The sequence below is a fragment of the Lepidochelys kempii genome, chromosome 12 (assembly GCF_965140265.1).
Source record: "Lepidochelys kempii isolate rLepKem1 chromosome 12, rLepKem1.hap2, whole genome shotgun sequence".
Classification (NCBI taxonomy): domain Eukaryota; kingdom Metazoa; phylum Chordata; order Testudines; family Cheloniidae; genus Lepidochelys; species Lepidochelys kempii.
Window position 1 is genome coordinate 18,678,565 of NC_133267.1, and position 19,395 is coordinate 18,697,959.

Genomic DNA, 19,395 nt, shown 5'->3' on the forward strand with positions numbered 1-19,395 from the left:
TTTAACCAAAATACCCAGATGTACAACTCTGTTGACTGAAAAATAATTTATGGCTGCATTAAGAGAATTTGGCAATTAATATTAAATCTTAGACCAAGTAAACTCATTACAGCATTGTACCCCCGCTACAACCACCAGAATTACTCTATCCGACCCCTAGTGTCTGTTGTTATAATCCTTCCATGTGCATTTCAAGAAGCACTCCAACCCATATCTAGCAGGGACTCCTTTCTTCCGCTTGACCATTACCTTTGACAAGCTCCAAATCCAGTCACCCAAACCATCATACTAAAAACTGGCCATTTGTGCATGAAGTACATGATTTGCATAGTACACATTTTTGTGCTTTGTGAGAACTCATTTTTGAAAATCTAGGTTTCTGATATAAACTTCATAATCTGCCCTAAACAAGGTTATTTATAATTTACCATTATTTGGTGGATAGAGTCGTAAAATGGAGTAAAACCCTTGCCCCCATGTGGCTCCATTAGGTCTCCCCACATCATAGCTCAGTCACAGGAGGAAAAGGTGGGGCTCTGTGCCTGATACTCTCCCCAGGGAGTAGGAAGAGTGTAGATCTCTCTCCCACCTCCATGTGCTTGTCAGCAGTGCAATAAGTTTCAGAGCTTTAGTAAGTTATTTCCCCCTTTCCCTGTTCCTAACCCCCCAAGATAAAAATTGTGCGTAGTGAACATGGAAGTAACTAAAATTCCTTACTTGGTTTTCTCCTGGGGTGAGACACCTTACACAGGGTTGAGCCTTAGAGACAGCTGGGTCCTAGAAAACAAAATCTGTTTCAGCCAGAGACATTTGTGTGTAAATTATTGTCTGTAACTGATTTTAAAAAAATAGTGACACTTCCATTGTTACTGTACCTAAAAATAGAGTACTTCAAAACTGACTTGTATGTCTTAAATTCACGATTTCATAGGACACCATTTTTTAAATTAGATTTTTCTTAAAAAGCTATGTTCATAAATAACTCTTGACAAGTTCTGAATAACAAGTTCTGTTTGAAGGGCATCCTCAAGGCAGTTATGTCTGATTCCCAACTGTTATTCTTTGCTGTGTCCAAAACGTAGTCAAAAATGGTTTTTGTATCTTTTTCTTCCTTTCCTTTTTAAGTAACTCATTTGGGGATATTTAGTTACATTAATATATACAATAATGAAACAACAAATTATGCAAGAAAATCATGGCAGAAAACCAAAGCGCATGCTCAGAGGAGTTAACCTTGCTACCTTTGAAAGCCATTCTTTCAAAAGTATCTGGATATCTGCTAATTTGGCTCCACAGCCGTCATTGAGCCAATATACCTTTCAGACAAGATCCGCTGGGGTAAAACTTTGTGATGGTTTTGAGTCATTCTAATCTCCAATTTCACTCCTTAGAGAGCTTCGAGCTGAAGGAGAGATCACCGTCCCTTGTTCAAGTCAAGTGTCAGCTGCTGGTAATTCACCCAGCCAGCCTCTCAACTCAAAAGTAAAATTGTCCTCTGTAGAGTTGACATGATGACATAGTGTGTGGTGCTTATAGACAGAGTAGTTTCATGAGTATCTGATGAGCACCTGTGCTTTGAAAGTTGCATAGGTAGTAAACCAGTTAAATTAATTTCCCACACAAAATTGGGTGTTTTATTTTTTCTTTAATTTTTTGATGTGTCCTTGCAAAGATTAGTTTAACAAAAACATTACTAGAATCAGGTATTCAGGTAGATAGGTTTTCAAGCTAAGCTGATTGTGTCAACTGTAATAAATAAATAAAATCCTTGGTTACATGTTTGTTTATATATAGCAGATATTTAAAAACTCATCATTTGCCAGCTGATACTATAATTATTCCAGGTATTTCAGATATTTTTAAATAGTACCTACTTTATATGCAAATAGTTAAAACACCTCAATTTAAGTTGAGAACAGAGTTTGCTCATAAGCAAACAGAATTTGGAAGAAGAAAAGGAGTACTTGTGGCACCTTAGAGACTAACCAATTTATTTGAGCATGAGCTTTCGTGAGCTACAGCTCACTTCATCGGATGCATACCGTGGAAACTGCAGCAGACTTTATATACACACAGAGATCATAAAACAATACCTCCTCCCACCCCACTGTCCTGCTGGTAATAGCTTATCTAAAGTGATCATCAAGTTGGGCCATTTCCAGCACAAATCCAGGTTTTCTCACCCTCCACCCCCCCACACACACAAACTCACTCTCCTGCTGGTAATAGCCCATCCAAAGTGACAACTCTCTACACAATGTGCATGATAATCAAGGTGGGCCATTTCCTGCACAAATCCAGGTTCTCTCACCCCCTCACCCCCCTCCAAAAACACACACACAAACTCACTCTCCTGCTGCTAATAGCTCATCCAAAGTGACCACTCTCCCTACAATTTGGAAGAACGCCCCTTTGCTGTTCTATAACCACTGGGCTCCAGAGGGAGTCATTTTCAGCTATCCAAGGTGCACATGGCTTTGAGGAATGGAGATGTCAAGGGGAAAGGTTGTTCAGAACTGAAAAAGCGGTTTTATGGTCTCATTTTCCCCTCTCCTCTGACTTGGGATAAGAGGTTGGAGAAGGAAACGGATTCCATTTTGTTACATGTAATTATTTAATCTAGATAATTTAGAATCCTAATATGAAATCACAGTTGTTTGGTATCCTATAAATCTCACTAAGCACATAAATTGAGAAATATTTTCTCTCTTTAAGAGGATTTATGTTTACTGTATTTAGATGTTATTTAGTTTGCTAGTTTATTCTAATCTTTTGATTTCTTCCTCACAGGGAATCTTGGATATCATTGTACTAAGCAAAGGCTATTTCAAAAGTGACTTTGCCATCCACACATTAAAGAATAACTTTGAAGCAGATGCTTATTTTGTTAAAGTTATTGGTAAGTGATCACCATAAAATCATATACAAATGGGACTTCATGAAAGCAGTATGAATACTTTAACTATTATACTAAGTGAGATAATGCTAGAAAAGAAAAGCATAGTTGTATTAGTGTATCAAAAGTAAGTCTTAAAAATGGAGGGGGCTATTGCAGATGAAGAATTCTAAATACTATACAGAACTCTGACAAGTTATTTATCATTGTTTCCTGTTTTTCTATTTTAATTAATTCTATTATCTGCATTTAAAAGAACACTGTCAAGTATTTTAAACACAAATTTTGACTAACCCTATCTTAAAATAATATTTGCAGTACACTCCAAGTCAGACAGTCTTCACAGTGGGGCATTCTCCATGTCCATGGCAGATCATATCTTCACTCTGAGCCTGGGCTTAGGCTTGTCCCTTAGGAGGAACTCTCCAGAATTCTCTTGTTACAAGTGGCACACGCAGCAGACTCCATATTTTCCTTTATAGCAGAATTTTCACAGAACTTTTAAGATTCTTAAATAAATTTTTCTGCTTCTTCATTAGCTTAAAAAGTTTTCTCAGAACTGCTAAACTCAAAATTTTTTTACTTTCTAAGAGAATTTGAAGGCCAGCATTGCTTCTTTCTTCCTTTTCCCCACTCAACAATTGCAGACAGAGACAGCAGGCTGCAGGAACTCAACTCCCAGCTGGCTTGTGGGCAAGGTCCATACCAGGACAATTGAGCAAGCTGAAGTTAAACTTGACTCCCACCAGTACACGAGCAAGGTCCATGCAGAGACAATTAAGCAGGCTGAGGCAAAATTGGGGCCCCCAGCTGGCCTGTGGGTATGGTCCACACTGAGACAGCTGAAGAGATTGTAGAGAAGCTGGCTCCCAACCATCATACAGGTGAAGTCTGTGCTGAGACAGTTGAGCAGGCATTTGGAAGCTTCCCACACTGACACCAGGCCAAAATCGATGACTCGTGAAACCCAAAAACAAGAGAAGCTTTTGGTTTTGGGTGGGTTTCCAGAGAAACTTGGATATGTCATCCTCAGCCCTGAGAGTATTGACTGCAGTTCTTATTGTGGAAGTCTGTTCTCCACTGGGAATCCATTGTGAGTTGATGCACAAAAACCCACCTACGTAAAATCTACTTGAAACTAGATTTCCCTAGCAGCTTGTCTAGAACTGATGATTCACCTGATTCTGATTTGCTGTATATTCCAAACTTCCAAAAACACGTCTGGAGAGCAACTAAGAGTCCACCTAAAGAAGCTGGAATTGCAGGTTAAACACTGATATCTTAGAAATATTTTGTTGGTAAGCTCTTTGGGAAGCAGACACACATAGCAGTTTGCTAAGGCTGTAAACGCAGGAATATGGCACTTCCTCCTTCTAGCTTGTGTCTTGTTTGAAGCTGCTGCTTTTCCAGGGTCCAGCATAGAGATTACACATGAGGAGCGGGGGGCATTGTTGCCTTTCTTAAGCGTTGGAAAACCAAGCTGGGATTCTCTGGAAAACCATCCAACATCAAAAGCTTCTTTTGTTTTGGGGTTTCCCAAATCTGGGCAGGTTTTCCCTTCCATTCCATGTGGGGTGCTTCACACTGTGCCCTCATCTGATATTGAGCTACCTCATCAAAATGGGTATGCTACATGAGAAAGAGACACTCAAAAGTAGAGGCTTCGTCCAATTATCTCAGAAGTGTCTTCATATGCTTTTCCCCCAGCAGCTCCTAAAAGTGGTAAAGATTGTGAAGGAACAGTGATTATAATCCCCTTCTCATTAACCTTCAAATCTCAGTGCTGAGACCTGATTCATTTGCAACTGGAACACACACACTTTTGATCTCCCAGTAGCCCATGGTTCATATTTGTGTGAGGCAATTAACATCTGACTCTCCTAACCATCAGCAATCCAGTTTTCAAGTCACTTAGCTGCACACAAACAGCAGAACAGAAAAAAATAAATGAAAGGGGTTATTTAGTGAATTAAATTATTATAATTGTTCTTCCACAACACTTTACATTCAAGGATACTAAAATGTTTTATAAACTTTACTAAACCCCTGTGTGAGGGAGGCAAGTACTATTTCTGTTATTTTTTAAACAGATGGTAAAATGAAGCACAGAGGTTAAGTAACTTGTCACCTAGTCAGAACTCTTGACTAGTAGTCTTATACTGACTACTAGACCATACTACTTTCCTCATTACAAAAATTAGCTAGTTAGACTCCATAAGCAAGATAAGGAAAATTCTGTCTAAACTGTGAATTTTCATTTTTGGCCCCTCTGTCGGACAGTCGTCACAGTGGAGCATTCTCTATCTCCATGACAGATAGAGGCCAGTCAGATGTCATGGTGCTTAGGACCACCACTCAGCAAGAAGCCTCCAGAATGATAGCTTCTAAAGATGAAAAAAAAGTAAAAAGCTCTATTCAATTAGAACCATACATAGCAAAGCCTTCAAATGAAATGCAGTGTTCCCTTTCAACTACTTAACAAGTAAGCAATAGTCATAAAAAAACAAAACAATTCTGGATATATTGTGATCATCTGAGGAGAGGTGAGACTGTCTGACATGAAGGATCCTAGAATGTGACTTCACAAGAAAGAGAATTTTCCCCCTCTCAGTCCCCTCCATGTCAGACAGCCTTCACAGTGTGAAATAGAAAGTAATAAGTCATCTCTAGGGAAGGAGGGAGGAGGATTCCATTTACCTATGTAGAATTCAAAAGGGTTACATGAGCAACCTGTTCCATAACACCCTTCTATCAAACACTGCATCAGCAGGGATGAAGATGTCAACTCTACAGTATTAGAGGAAGTGTAAGTGTAAGACTTTATAAGAGCCTTATAGACCTTCTCATAAGCTGTGTGATCTCTCCACCCACAAAATCACTCATGTTCTAACAGAGTGCATAGTAATGAGAGGAGTTGTACCTGAGGCTTTAAGTGCCTCTACTATATACATCTTTATTCATTATTAGGTGGTGTTCACATCCAATTTATGTGTTTCTGCTCCCTTACAATGCTTGAGTTCAACCAGAAGAGCAACAGTACTACTTTCTATTTTATGAGAGATTGTGGTAACCTTGGGGGTGGAGGCCTGGATAGTTTGCAAAACTAGAACGTGTAACTGGAGTTTCATTGAGAGCATGCCAAGCCTCAAAACTCCCTTGGATCAGTAGGTGGAGAGTAGGCAAGATACTTTCAGGGAGAAGAGGAAGAGATATCAATCATGAAACTGAAAGTTGTTTTTTATTAGAACTTGTAGAACACAGATCAAGACCATGACACACAAATATTTCCACGGAGCTGACAAGAGTGGTAGTCCTCAAGGATCTGTTATCTGACAGCAGTGAAAGATACTCATGGGTTTCTTACAGTGTGATGTTCTGCAGTGGTTTACTTCTCTTTCCAGCCTTGAGCCCCCTAATCAGGCCATCTTGTAAAAACACTAGGATGTCCTTTGCTACAGCTGACTTTGCCCTGATGTGTCCCCCTTGTAACACCAACATCTAAGCCTTAAGTAATACAGAGACATTTGTGAATGTCCTCTGACATCCTAGGAAGGTGCTTATCATTTTCCAGAAGATAGCACTATCAGTAGCCCATGGCTCATATTTGTGTGAGGTAATTATCATCATCATTAACATAGCATTGTTTTAGAGCAGGGGTCTCCAAACTTTGAGACAAGGGCGATGTTAGATTTTTGAAGGGGCTTCGCGGGCCGAAGCAATTGTGAAAGAAATTAAATATATGCAAAATTGTTTAAAAAACAACACTACTCTACTCGTGTCAGTGTTGCACTAAATCAGGTATAAAAGTTAATCAATGCAGGTACTGTGAAATCACACACAATGTTTGTCAATACATTAAAAATCATTTCACATTTTTTTTATTTTATTTCTCAAAACTCACATTTGTATCATACAAATACACATATTCAAAAATAAAGACATATTATTTTAGAATTAATGAGAAGTATGGTACTGATGTTTTTCTGACAAAATTGCATTTAGCTGTGGTTCAAAGTTAGTGTTCCCTGTCCTCAAAATTGATTGTAAATGTTCATCAGTCTGCCTGCTTTTTGCTGATGGATATCTATGCCTGCCTGTTTGCTTCTCCTGCTCGGCTGCAGCAACGATTCTCCCCTAAGTTGGCTCCCCTTTTGTGGGGACACTGGCTCCCAGAGGCACTCAACCCTCCACACAGCTTAGCTGTGTTGCCGCCCCGCGTGAGCTGCTGCCGGTGGTCACTCACCCTGCCTGCACGGCGCGCCTGCTCAGCTGTTAACCGCTTCTCCCCTGTTGGTTGGAGGGCCGGACAAATGGAAGCCCCAGGCTGGATCCGGCCCCTGGGCCGTAGTTTGGAGACCCCTGTTTTAGAGTAATACATCAATACCATTTGCTGCTTCTGAGCACACATACTATGTGAACAGTACCAATGTACATTTCTTCAGTAAAGTAGAGCGTACACTCAGGATCTTCATACATGAAGATGAGGAAGTTGATCTCAGTCTCTTAAGAACAGAATTCATGGTTCTTGCAGAAGGTTACTTACAGGGTAACATTAAAAAAAAATTGAGATCTGAAATCACTACCAGAGTATATGTGGACTGAAAGTTTACAAATATAGTAAACATATTTTAAAACAAATTATTTGAAAATATTCTTCTCTTATATGCAAAAACATAAATTAGAGTTCTTTGTTTCCCCTAGTACAGTTAATTTCCTTAACATCTAAAACAGTGTGAAGAGTAGCATAAATCCCTGTACTTGGATCTTGGATGTTGAATAGTTTAACAGGTAATGACGTATTTCAGAGACTGTAGAGTAATCCAAATATAATTTGATCAAGATGGCATACGTTCTTGGTGTTGGTCCTAAGAAACGTTTTCTTTTGTGTCCATTTTTAAAACAAATTTGGAATGTTAGTCTGTAGTATAACAGAGAAAGGCCTTTCAAATTTTTTTTTTTTATTTTATTTTTGTGAGGGAAGCATTTGGCAATAGTGTAATTATGTGAGGTGGTAGGTGAGGACAGTGCCATCAGTATGCAGATGACATATAACTTTTTATTACTGTCATTCAGCTTGAATATGTCTTTTCTAGTGCCTGGCAATGGCTAGGGCTGGGAAGAGGGTTAGCTGGTTAATCACAGTTTAGAGAAGGATATGGTTATGTTTGTCGGCTAAGGGAAAAAACAAGAAGAAATGGTAGCGATGCTTGATTTGAGGGAGAGTACTGGAGGCTCTTGTATCCACACCACTGAGTGACATAGCTACGCCAAGCTAACCCTCAGGTCAACGGAAGAAGCTACTGTCACTCAGGGAATTGGTTTTTCTGCAGCAACAGAAAAACCTCTTCCATTGCTGTAGGCTACATGGATGGTATGCGATTATACCACTATAACTGTGTCACTACACTCCCTATAATGTGGATATGGCCTTAATTGTGTTTCCACCTGTATCTTTGGGCTTCCCCATCCATTGTCATATGGGCTCCTCTCGGCTCTCTTTCTCTCCAAAAGAACTGAAAGTACAACCCCTATAACTTCTGCTTTTAGTTGATGACACCCAGTTAGAGGTGTACTTGGAGCTTATCTTTGATCTGTTTTCATACTATAGCACTAACTTAATTTACATCAGTGCACCTAGTTAAACTAATTTGTTGTGCAGTGTTTAACTTTGTAAGAGAGTAATTCATTCAATGTAGTATATAATTGTTTTTACACAACCATTTTACTTCCCCCAGATTCCAGCTATGCAAAAATGTAAATTAAATAGTGCTTTTAAGGATGTACTGGGAAGTAGAAATTGTAAATTAATTATATACAACCTGTAAAAAGCATATTTGTCATTTCCCTTGTTTTTCTTTTAAAGTGGTATTTCTTACATCTTAAATTGAAGACCTACTGATTACTTTAAAAAGAGCAATTTTGTAGAATCAGAATTTCTCTGAAAGATCACAGATTTGTCACCAGGTTATTAGAGTATCGTTATTTAATCAGTGTTTTACATGGTTGAACCAGTTTTAAGTCTTGGCACAAGGATGAAGTATGCTCAGGAACAGATGTTGGTATTAAGGAGCAAAGAAAATAAAAAGTGAATGAGATATTAATTTGCAATCTGCTGATGAAAGCCTTGACTTCTTTTTCATAGTCAGCAAGCTATTTCCTCAATCATGTGTCTCCCCAAGCTGTTACTGAGAGAGATGTAATATTGACTTTACATCACTGTTTAAAGGGGCAACTTAAAAATCACACTTCTGTTCAAGTAACACCAAATGCTACTATAAATTAAAGAAATTAGGATGGAAAATACCTTTTTTATTAAGTTTATTTATTGTGCACACCTTGATAACACTTTCTATTGTCAGTTTAACTGTTTTGCCTGAGTGTTCAGTCAGTTCCTCGTTTGTGTAGGTCTTTCACTCAGCAACAGGGAAGAAAGAAATACCTTAAAGGAAAACATTACTGTAAAACCACAAAAATTGGCAGGATGTCAGAAGCAGGTTTATTATCAAACTCCTATTAACTTGGGTTTTTTAACTGAGTTCATTTCAAACTTAGAAAAAAGGTTTAAAATTACTGAGAGTAATCTGACGACACCGTTTGACTCTAATGTGAGGCAAGGGCCGGTCATTTTGAACACCACATTTCAAAAACTAACAGTTTGTCTTAAAATGAGGTGGGGGAAAGGAAATGCAAAGTTAAGGCAGAAACTCTAGTCTACAGTGTTGTGCTTAAAGATTGTAGTGCCCATGGTAATTTTGTTTAAATTTGGACAATATTTAAAAGAAAGTGGAGACGAAAGACTAACTTAGAATCTAAGGTCCAAGAGATAAATATATTTTACTGCTCTGAATATACATTCACAGTAGTAAATATTTTATATTAAGGATAAATAGTACTGTGGAAATATAAGGGGAAGATAGCAGAAAAAAATCTGTATTGAGCACTACATTAGTTAAGTTTAATGGAATGGTAACTTTTTAAAATACCACAGGTGCTCTGTGCTTTACTTCTGTGTTAGAGACTTTACACTGGGAGTTCCAGTTTGGGAAGGATCTCCCAGCACACAAACTGAAGAAGACAGTCATAAGGCTGCGTTCCAAGGACCCTTTCACAAGCCCTGGTGAAGGGAGCATCCTGGTTGTGGGGCTCGGAACAGGAAAGGCAGTCAGGGACTAAGCCTCACCATATGCAGCACTGCTGCAATTTAGGCCACCTAAGGGCTGATTAAAGTACTCTGGGGACCACAAAGTGTTATACCAATAAAATAAAAGCCAGCAGGATCTTATTAAAGGGAATAAGGCAAAATGCCACATTTATTGTGTATACAGAAAGAATCATAGTAAGCAGTTAGTTATAGCTATAACATTCCATTCAGTTTCATATTCACACATTCATTCATACCCACACACACACAGGTTCTGCAAGGTTGTTATCATAGTTACCAGCCTTAGAGTTGCTCATGCCAAGCCACTGGCCAGGTGGTCTGGACATGAGGAGGGAGCAGGGCTTTGTCAGATGCTCATCTGATGCTCCTGGAAGTTGGTTTGCAGAATCAGACCCCAAAGTTCTCAGTTTCTAGAGTCCATTTTTATAGGAATTTCTTCCTATGCCAGTCTATGGGAATTGCTTCATCATGCTGTTGCTGAATCAATCAGCAGATGGCACATTCCTGACGGCTCCGTGCTGCCAGATGTTATCTTGTTCTTCGGTTCTCCCATCCTTGAGGCTGTTGGGTGGATTCCAGTCTGCCCTCTGGGGGTCCTCTGGTTATTTCCACTTGACGCCTTCTTTGGCCGATGGACACTGGATTCTTAGGCTGGCACCTCCCTGATCATTGTTATTATCCACACCAAGCATCCATCCACGTACATCCTCTATCTCTATTTTAATCGCAATTGTTAACAAAGCGAGATGAATACAACAAAAGGGCGGGGAGTCTCTGGGTGCTGTTTCTGTTGTTACAGAGTATTGCTTTGAGTCTCTCTCTGTGTAAGTAGTTGTTACAAAGAATTGCTTTGAGAACAGACTCTGTCTTAGGATGTACTAACACAATTAACAGCTTGAAAGTTTCACACACAGAGGGAGAGAAACAGTACCAAAAACCAAGAGACCTCTTAATTAGTAATACCCTGGAATTTAAACTATGGGGACTCAAACTCATTTGTGATTTTAATACAGAACTTCTTTAATATGATCCAACATAATCCCCCTGCAAAGTACTCCAGGATTGGGAGAGTAAAAAGATGTTTAGGCCTGGTCTGCATTGGAATGCATTTCTGATATAACCTATGTTGTGAATTTGAACCAATATTTATATGCCTATAAACCTCCATATGGACACTTTTATTCTAGTATCATAATGCCTTTTTTCAGTTGACTGCATGTTGGTTGGGAAGCTTAACCAAATAACTCCATTCTTTTACTAGAAAAAAGTACCCATGTGGACCTTACATCTGTATAACTATATTAGTTTAAATGGTAAAGCTTTACAATGTAGACAAGCTTTCAAAGCTACCTTGCTCGTTCTCATCCTGGGTTGTAAGGTCTGTGCTACGCCTCTCAGAGGTGCAGCACAGAATTTAACCGTACAAGTGATTAATTCACATGATGAGCCAATTATCTGCAAAATAGTATTTCAGAAGGTTCTGGTTAAATTGAAAAGAAAAACTGGCTTTTTAAAAGATAAATAACATACACCGTAGACACTTAAGTGTGTTTACATTACAATATTATCTAAGTAACAAGTTTGATCATATATTTCATATTTTTGATTCATTAAGTTCATGTGTGGTAGGGGAGCAACTTTCTGCTAATAGAAATAGAGCTATGTTCAAGAAAATCTGTTTAAAAATATACCCTTCAATTGTTTGCTTTTTTTCATGTAATCAGAAGGTGGGGCAACCATTACTTCTACAAAAATCCCATGTTTGCATATAACAATGCATGAGTCAGTTTTATACATGTATGTAGGTAACAGGGTCTCACATACTTCTGTGTACACATGCTTTGTTTTGTGGGTGAAGGAGTTGTATGTGTTTAAAACCACATAGAAATTTTTTTAAAAAATGCAAACAGGCCCCAGCATTACTAATGAGTAACTATTTAAGAAGAAGCTCAAGGTAAATTAAATGTTGTTAGCGTGTTAACCCTATATAATAAAAATATGTTCATTATACACTCCGATAATCCCATACTACTTTTTAAAGGTAGATTACAGTTGTATGTCCTATACAAAATACTAGCTGTAAATTTGATATATTCTTGCATTATTCAGACACTGCTTTTATATCCCAGTATATTTAGAGCACTAGGCTATGATATATTACATTGTTCAATCACAGGAACACAGCTAATTTACCCAAACCATTCTTTCAGTGAGCTAGCCATTTTGTACTTGAGCACAGATTAACCTCCATAACAATAATGAATGTAGAAATCATAAATTGATTACCAGTTAAACAAGAGCTTGTCATTGTATTAGACTGAATGAAAGTTCAGAAAACAATATTCTGCTGTTTCTGGTCTACAGTTGGACTAACTGATAGTTTGACTCAGGAAAAACTTAGATTTCTATGTTGCATGCTTTTTGTAACGGTTTACAACGCACCATAAAACAATCATTGAGTTGAGTTTTTATAGATGGGACCAAGTATTGTGTAAGTAAACTTCTCTTAGTAAAGTAAATTAAGAGTAGTGACTAAACACATAAGCATCTTAACAGTATGATCCTGTTACATATTTGAACGAAGTTCAAATCTTTTGACATCGTGAATCAGGTCAGTGCTCAAAATCAAGTATAAGTAGATTTGGGGGTGGTGGTTGTTGGGTTTTTTCCAGATCTTTGTGCTGCTAAATGAAATGACCAGTAGTACTTCCTGCCATTCATTTTAAATTCTAGTGTTCTGTGATGCCAAAGATTCAACTGTGAATTTTTTTTAGTTATTTCTGAAGTCAGTACTTGGTGTTCCAAATCTCAGCTAGACACTAGGGGAGACTTTCAACAGCATCACCCAAGTTCAATGGCATAGATGCACAGAACTGTCAATTATCTGTACATTGTAGGTTTGGTGTTTTCACTGGAGTGTCCTCAAGTCTGGAGCTCGCACTTCTCTTCCCCCCCCCCCCCCCCCACCCCACCCCACACACACAGCAGAGACCTAGTTTGGAATGGCAGAGCCCAAATCTGCAGCCATTTGAAATCTGAGAGGCAGACTTTCACTTGTGTTACAGGAAGCCACGAGGAAGTTACATTTTACGTGCAACTACATACATTTGTCAATAAGACTAATTTCTAACTGATGGGATAAATGATTGTTAGGAATTTGTTTGATAGATATATTATAATTTTTCACAAATATAAACAGTTTTATTACTACCTTGAAGTTTACTGATTCCTTTTTTTAATCTGATAAAAAAAGTAAGTAAACTGTAGGAGTAGTCGTATACTTGAAATGAAGGATAATGAGCACAGTATACAATGCAACTATTTTTAGCATACATTTTAATTTGTTTGCATTTTTCTTAAGTGGCAAATCTATCTTTGCAACTACCTGATTGGTTAGTGTAATAAGTGTGATAGAGCAGTGATTAGCTTATTAACTTCTGCAAAGTGACATAATTTAAATGGATCAATAGTCTTTTTAAATGTTTATTCTCTTCATTAACTATTTTACAAGAGAGGCAAGCTAAGTATACCTATGTAGAGGGGCTTGAATTGATGCTTTACACTAATAGATTTCAGAGAGAGGTAATGCTTAATGTAAAATTGTTTGACAATATAATAACTATAAACCCCGTTTCTGTTTTTCCACAGTTCTTAGTGGCCTCTGTTCTAACGATTGTCCTAGTAAAATAACAGTAAGTATAATTATTTACATTGTTAATGAAATTAATTTCTAAAGGGCGCAGTCTGAATGGTGCCCCTTCGTCCTGACTGCAGTACAAACATACAAGAAACAGCCACTGCTTGGAAGAATTTACAGTCTAACTTAAGACAAGGAGCAACAAGTGGGTGTAACTGACTAAGGGAATGGGAACGGAAGAGTAGGAGTAACACTAACAAGTACATGTGGTTCTCAAGACTGATTACATCCAAAATCTGCAGACTTTTTACAAAAGATAATGAACAATTTCTATCAGTAATCACTAATAGCCACCCAGCTAGCTATTATTAGTTGGCAGTTTTCCATATTCACAGTACAACTAGGTCTGGAAAAGGAGCTTGAAGAAAGTAAAATTAACAGATTTTTTTTAAAAATAATTCAGGTTTATATAATGTATAAGAATTTCATTTTAACAAGACATTGATTATACTGTATTTAGGAGTATTTAGTGTATTTAGGAGTCAAGAAATTGCTACATATGGAACCACCTTTCCAATCAAATCTATGTACTTATTTAGGAGACATTTTGTGATGTGAAATAGCAAACCATTCTCACAATATTAAAAAGTCAGCTGAAGGAATAAAAAAGAGGGAATCACATCAGAAATGAACATTAATAAACAGATGTTGGGGAAAGTTTATTACTCAGTGCCACTGTTACGGGGACTGCTCTACTCACAGCTCAGCAGTATCCTTCTTGTGGCTCATCCAGGGAATTAGCTGTTTCACCTGGTCTGACACCCCATCCTGTGGTTACGCAGTTTGTCATTCCCCTCAGCTACTCCGTGGCCTCTCATGCGCGAAGAGCAGCAGCACTGTCCTCTTCATAGCTTAGCCCTCTGGCTAAGTCACATTAAAGTTATTCTCCCTTCTGGGGGATCACAAGTCCTTTGAAGTAAACTGTCCCAGGCAGTCTGTTGCCCACTGGATGGTCTGTGCCACTTCCCCAGTGGCTGGTAGGGGAACCCAGGCCCATCCTCTACACCACGTTCTAGTTCAGGGACTTTCAGCCAAGCAGCTCTGGGCTTTTACTCTCCCAGCCCTTTCTGCTCCTTTCCTTGACTGCTTCCTACTCTGTCCTTGCAGCTTTGTGCTCTTCCCCTGTGTATCAGGGAGTGCCTCTGCAGGTTTCTTCCTCCGGCCTGCCAACTTCCTCTCTTTTAGATACTGTCCAGCTCCTCCCCTCTAGCTGGACTTGATCTGTAGTTAGGCCCTAGCACTTCCTAGGTTTCCTCCAGGTGCAGCCTAAGGTTAATGGGCCTAATTTATCTCTGCAGAGCTTGTGTGGGGTAGACACCCCATCGCAGCCACTTAAATAACACTGAATGTAAATATAATTCCCCTACAAAAAAGTATAGGAGCTGTTTGCTACAGTATAAGTAACCTTTTATGACAATATCAGCATGAAACTCACTTTGTACTTTCAGCTCTCCTCACACCCATACTGTTCATAAGTGTCCCTCTTATAAGTGTTTTTGGTCACTGCCTTCTTCTTCTTTGCCTTGTTCTCATGACTTCAGCTACTGTATCTGGGCTTGTCTACAGCACTGTTACGTCTATGCAACTTATGTCTAGGGCCCTACCAAATTCACGGCCATGAAAAACGTGTCATGGACCGTGAAATCTGGTCTCCCACCATGAAGTCTGGTCTTTTGTGTGCTTTTACCCTATACTATATGGATTTCAGAGAAGACCAATATTTCTCAAATTGGGGGTCCTGACCCAAAAAGGAGTTGCAGGGGGGTCACAAGGTTATTTTAGAGGCATTGAGGTATTACCACCCTTACTTCTGTGCTGCCTTCAGAGCTGGGCGGCCGGAGAGTGGCGGCTGTTGGCCAGGTGCCTGCCTCTGAAGGCAGCACAACCAGCAGCAGCAGTGCTGAAATAAGGATGGCAATACCATAACATGCCACCCTTGTTCCTGTGCTGCTGCCTTCAGAGCTGGGCGGCCGGAGAGTGGCAGCTGCTGGCTGCAGAGCTGGGCCCTCAGGCAGCAGTGCAGAAATAAGGGTGGCAACACCATACCATGCCCAGCCTTACTTCTGTGCTACTGCTGCCGGTGGCTCTGCTTTCAGAGCTGGGCTCCCGGCCAGCAGCTGCCACTTTCCAGCTGCCCAGCTCTGAAGGCAGCAGCGCACCAGCAACAGTGCTGAAGTAAGGGTAGCAGTACCGCAACATCCCCTACAATTACCTTGCGACCACCCACACACACACACACACGCACAACTCCTTTTTGGGTCAGGACCCCTACAATTGCAACACTGAGAAATTTCAGATTTAAATAGCTGAAATCATGAAATTTTAAAATTCCTGTGGCCGTGAAATTGACCAAAATGGACCGTGAATTTGGTAGGGCCTTACTTATGTCGCTACTTATGTAGATCACTGCCAAATTTCCCTCTGTCTTCTCCCTTTCTGTTCAGTCTTACATCTGCAGCTGTCTTTCTGAGAGACCTGTTGCTGAATGTTAATGCATCAGCTTAAACTCAACTTAGTAAAAACCAAACCTTTTCATCTCTCTCTCTTAAACACCATTTCTCCAATTCCTTTCCTGTGTACGCAAATATGATGGATAATTCAACAGTCTTTCCCATTCCTCCTCCAAACTCATTTGTTACCATTCATCGTACAATGATCCACAAATCCCTTTCAGTTTTCTATAATTACTTTATTATTTTAACACCTTTTTTTCTCCCGCAGAAGAGAACATTAAACATCAAATTTTAAAATTTTACACATTGGCATTTGACAAACTTTTATCAAGTAGCATTTATTGAGTAAATAAAACAATAGTAATGAATAATGCTAATAATTTTTAAGCTACTGTTTGCACATACAGTTTCAGACAAAGCTTTGACATTAGAGAAATCTGAGAAAGCATTATACACTGGCTGTGAATTTTCAGAAGGAAGTAATTTTCAATTCCTTTGAATTCCTAGTATGTTGCTTGATTGCACTTGTAACTTTTCAGGAAATTAATTATTCACCCTAAGAGAGTATAATATCTTTTTGGTTATTAACAACAATAATTTTCATGCCTGTCAAAAGGGATGTAAATCCCCCTTTGTCTGAAAAACTGAACAAAACCATAACTGTGAGTCTGCTACCAATGCTATCGTATGAATGCATAAAATAGTTACATAAATGTGCCCACTGCAACCTTGATACGATTGGGTCTTTGTCCAGCAAGCTGGAAGAAAAGGGGCATTGCCCCTTTAAAGGCTCCCAGATGGGGAGAAGGGGGAAAGTTTACAGGGATGGACAGGAAGAAGTTGGGGTGACATTAAGACAAGATCTCTGGATTGCCTTTCCTGCTGACTAGAAGATGGGGGTGGTATTTATACCCTTTTGTTGTGGGAGGTCACCACTGTCAGTGCGCTGTACTTCCCTTTGGCCTGTCCTCAGCTTCTCACATTTTTACAAAATGCATGGTTGTAGTGACAGCTTACCTCAGAAAGGAATTAATATCTTCCCATAGTTGGACAATTGGTTAGTGAGAGGCTAGTCCTGGGAGCAAATCCTCTCATGTCCAGTTCACATTATGTCTCTTCGATCGTCTGGGTCTCATCTTGAACAAAGGGAAGTTGACATTAATACCAACTCAAAAAATTGAGTTCATTGGGGCTCTACTAGATTCTACAAGTTTGAGAGCGTTTCTGCTGAATGAACAGTTTCTAACAATTCCTCAATTGCAGTCTCAACTGTCAACTACAGTCTGTGTCTTCCTAAGTGTACTAGGCCATATGGCTTCATGCAAAGACTGTGCCCTCATCCTCTTTAACCATGGTTAAGGTTGTTCTGTCACCTGAGTTGTCAATAATTAGACAGGCACAACAGAGTGCCTCAGTCAATCCTGTATTCTCTGTAGTGGTGGACAGTTAAGGGCATTGTATGCCAAGGTGTTCCATTTATTTGTCTTCCTCCAACCAGGACGACAGTCATCAATGCCTCCTCAATAGGTTGGGGAGTGCATTTGGGGACATTGAAGGTGCAGGTTTTGTGGTCGGAACTAGACGTTTCCCTCAATATCAACATGGAGTGCTCTCCACCAGCTATGTCACGAGGCAATGAAATTCTGGAAGCTCTGTATCAAGGAGATCATAATTCCCACAGCCACTCACTTACCAGGGATCCAGAAACAACTGGCAGATCATCTCAACAGGAATTTCCCCTTGGATTACTAGTGGTCTCGGAAGACCAGTGTGCTGAGATCAGTCTTTGCAGAGTGGGGCATTCTGATTATCAGCCTGTTTGCAATGAGAGACAAGAAGTGTTATCAATTTTGCTCTCAAGCAAGTCTCAGCCCAGGGTCCCTAACCAATGCCTTCCAACTCAGTTGGGGATAGACTCTGAGGTATGTCTTCCTCCTGATTCCAGTCATCCCAGGTCATTCTTAAGCTGAAGTTGGATCAGGCCAAACTGATTCTAATTGCTCCAGCTTGGCCGGGGCAATGTTGGTTCTCCGACCTTCTATCTGTTGATTCATCCTCTCATATTTCTTCCTCTTCATTTCGACCTACTGACTCAGCACCACTGTCGAGTTTTGCATCAAGCACTGAACACTGTACATCTCATGATGTGGATGCTGCATGGGTATTTGAGGAGAAGGAACAATGTTTGGAAGCTGTTCAACAGTTGTGGCTTAGCAGCAGGAAGCCATCTACTAGGGTGACTTTTTTTTGCCAAGTGGAAGCAATTTTCAGTTTGGTCGTTTGCTCAGAAGATTCAGCTGATGCTGGCCTGCATTCAGAACATTTGTAGTACTTAGTACACCTTTAGTCTTCCAGTCTCTCAATCAGCTCATTGAGGGTTCACTTAGCAGTGATCTCAGCCTTTCATCTACCTATCCAAGGGAAGTCAAGTTTCTCAAACCCCGGGGTAGTAAGATTTCTCATGAGAGTCACTAGTCTCCATTTGCCTGAGAAAGAACTGGTTCCCTTGTGGGACATTAATACTGTCCTGGTTGCTCTTGTAAGACCTCAGTTCAAGCCCCTGGCAACCTGTTCTCTGTCACTTCTGTGCCAGAAGATTCCCTTCCTTGTGGCCATAATATATGCAAGGAGCACATGCAAGGTACAAGTCTTAATGCCAGAGTCCCTCTAGAACCAGTTTTTCAAGGACAAAGTGGCCCTACTGCTGTATGCAAAATTGTCAAAAAGTGGTTTCACAGCTTCATCTTAACCAATTGATTTATTTACTGGTGTTCTTTCCTAAACCACACTGCAGTGCAGATGAACAATGACTTCACATGTTCAATTCAAGATGATGTTTGGCATTTTACCTAGAGAGAATTAAGCCTTTTTGGGCATCACCTCTTCTGTTTGTCTCCTATGCAGATCAAATGAAGGGTCAGGCAGTCTCTGTGTAAACAGTCTCCAGGTGGATAACTTCCTACATATAATCAGCATATGAAATAGCTCAGACCACGCCTTCGCATAGATTGCAGGGTCATTCAATGAGTGCCGAACCTACATACATAGCATTCCTCAGTGGACAATTTCAGGGCTGCTACCTGGTCTTCTACACATACTTTTATCAGACACTATGTGATTAAGATTGCATTTAGGTCAGATGTAAACTTCAGGAAGGCAGTCCTGCAATCATTCTTTAAGTAGACTC

General features: G+C 39.7%; 2 protein-coding genes across 2 annotated transcripts in view; one reads left to right on the forward strand and one right to left on the reverse strand.

Annotated features, from left to right (window-relative positions):
• Positions 1-19,395, forward strand: part of ITFG1 (integrin alpha FG-GAP repeat containing 1) — a 212,387-nt gene that overhangs the window by 137,746 nt on the left and 55,246 nt on the right. The window contains exons 12-13 of the mRNA XM_073307742.1: positions 2,791-2,899; positions 13,707-13,750. Coding sequence (XP_073163843.1) covers positions 2,791-2,899; positions 13,707-13,750 — 153 coding nt within the window. The remainder of the gene's footprint in view (positions 1-2,790; positions 2,900-13,706; positions 13,751-19,395) is intronic.
• Positions 755-19,395, reverse strand: part of LOC140896254 (borealin-2-like) — a 242,415-nt gene continuing 223,774 nt past the window's right edge. The window contains exon 12 of the transcript XR_012154490.1: positions 755-777. The gene's annotated coding sequence lies outside the window, so the exon portion shown is untranslated. The remainder of the gene's footprint in view (positions 778-19,395) is intronic.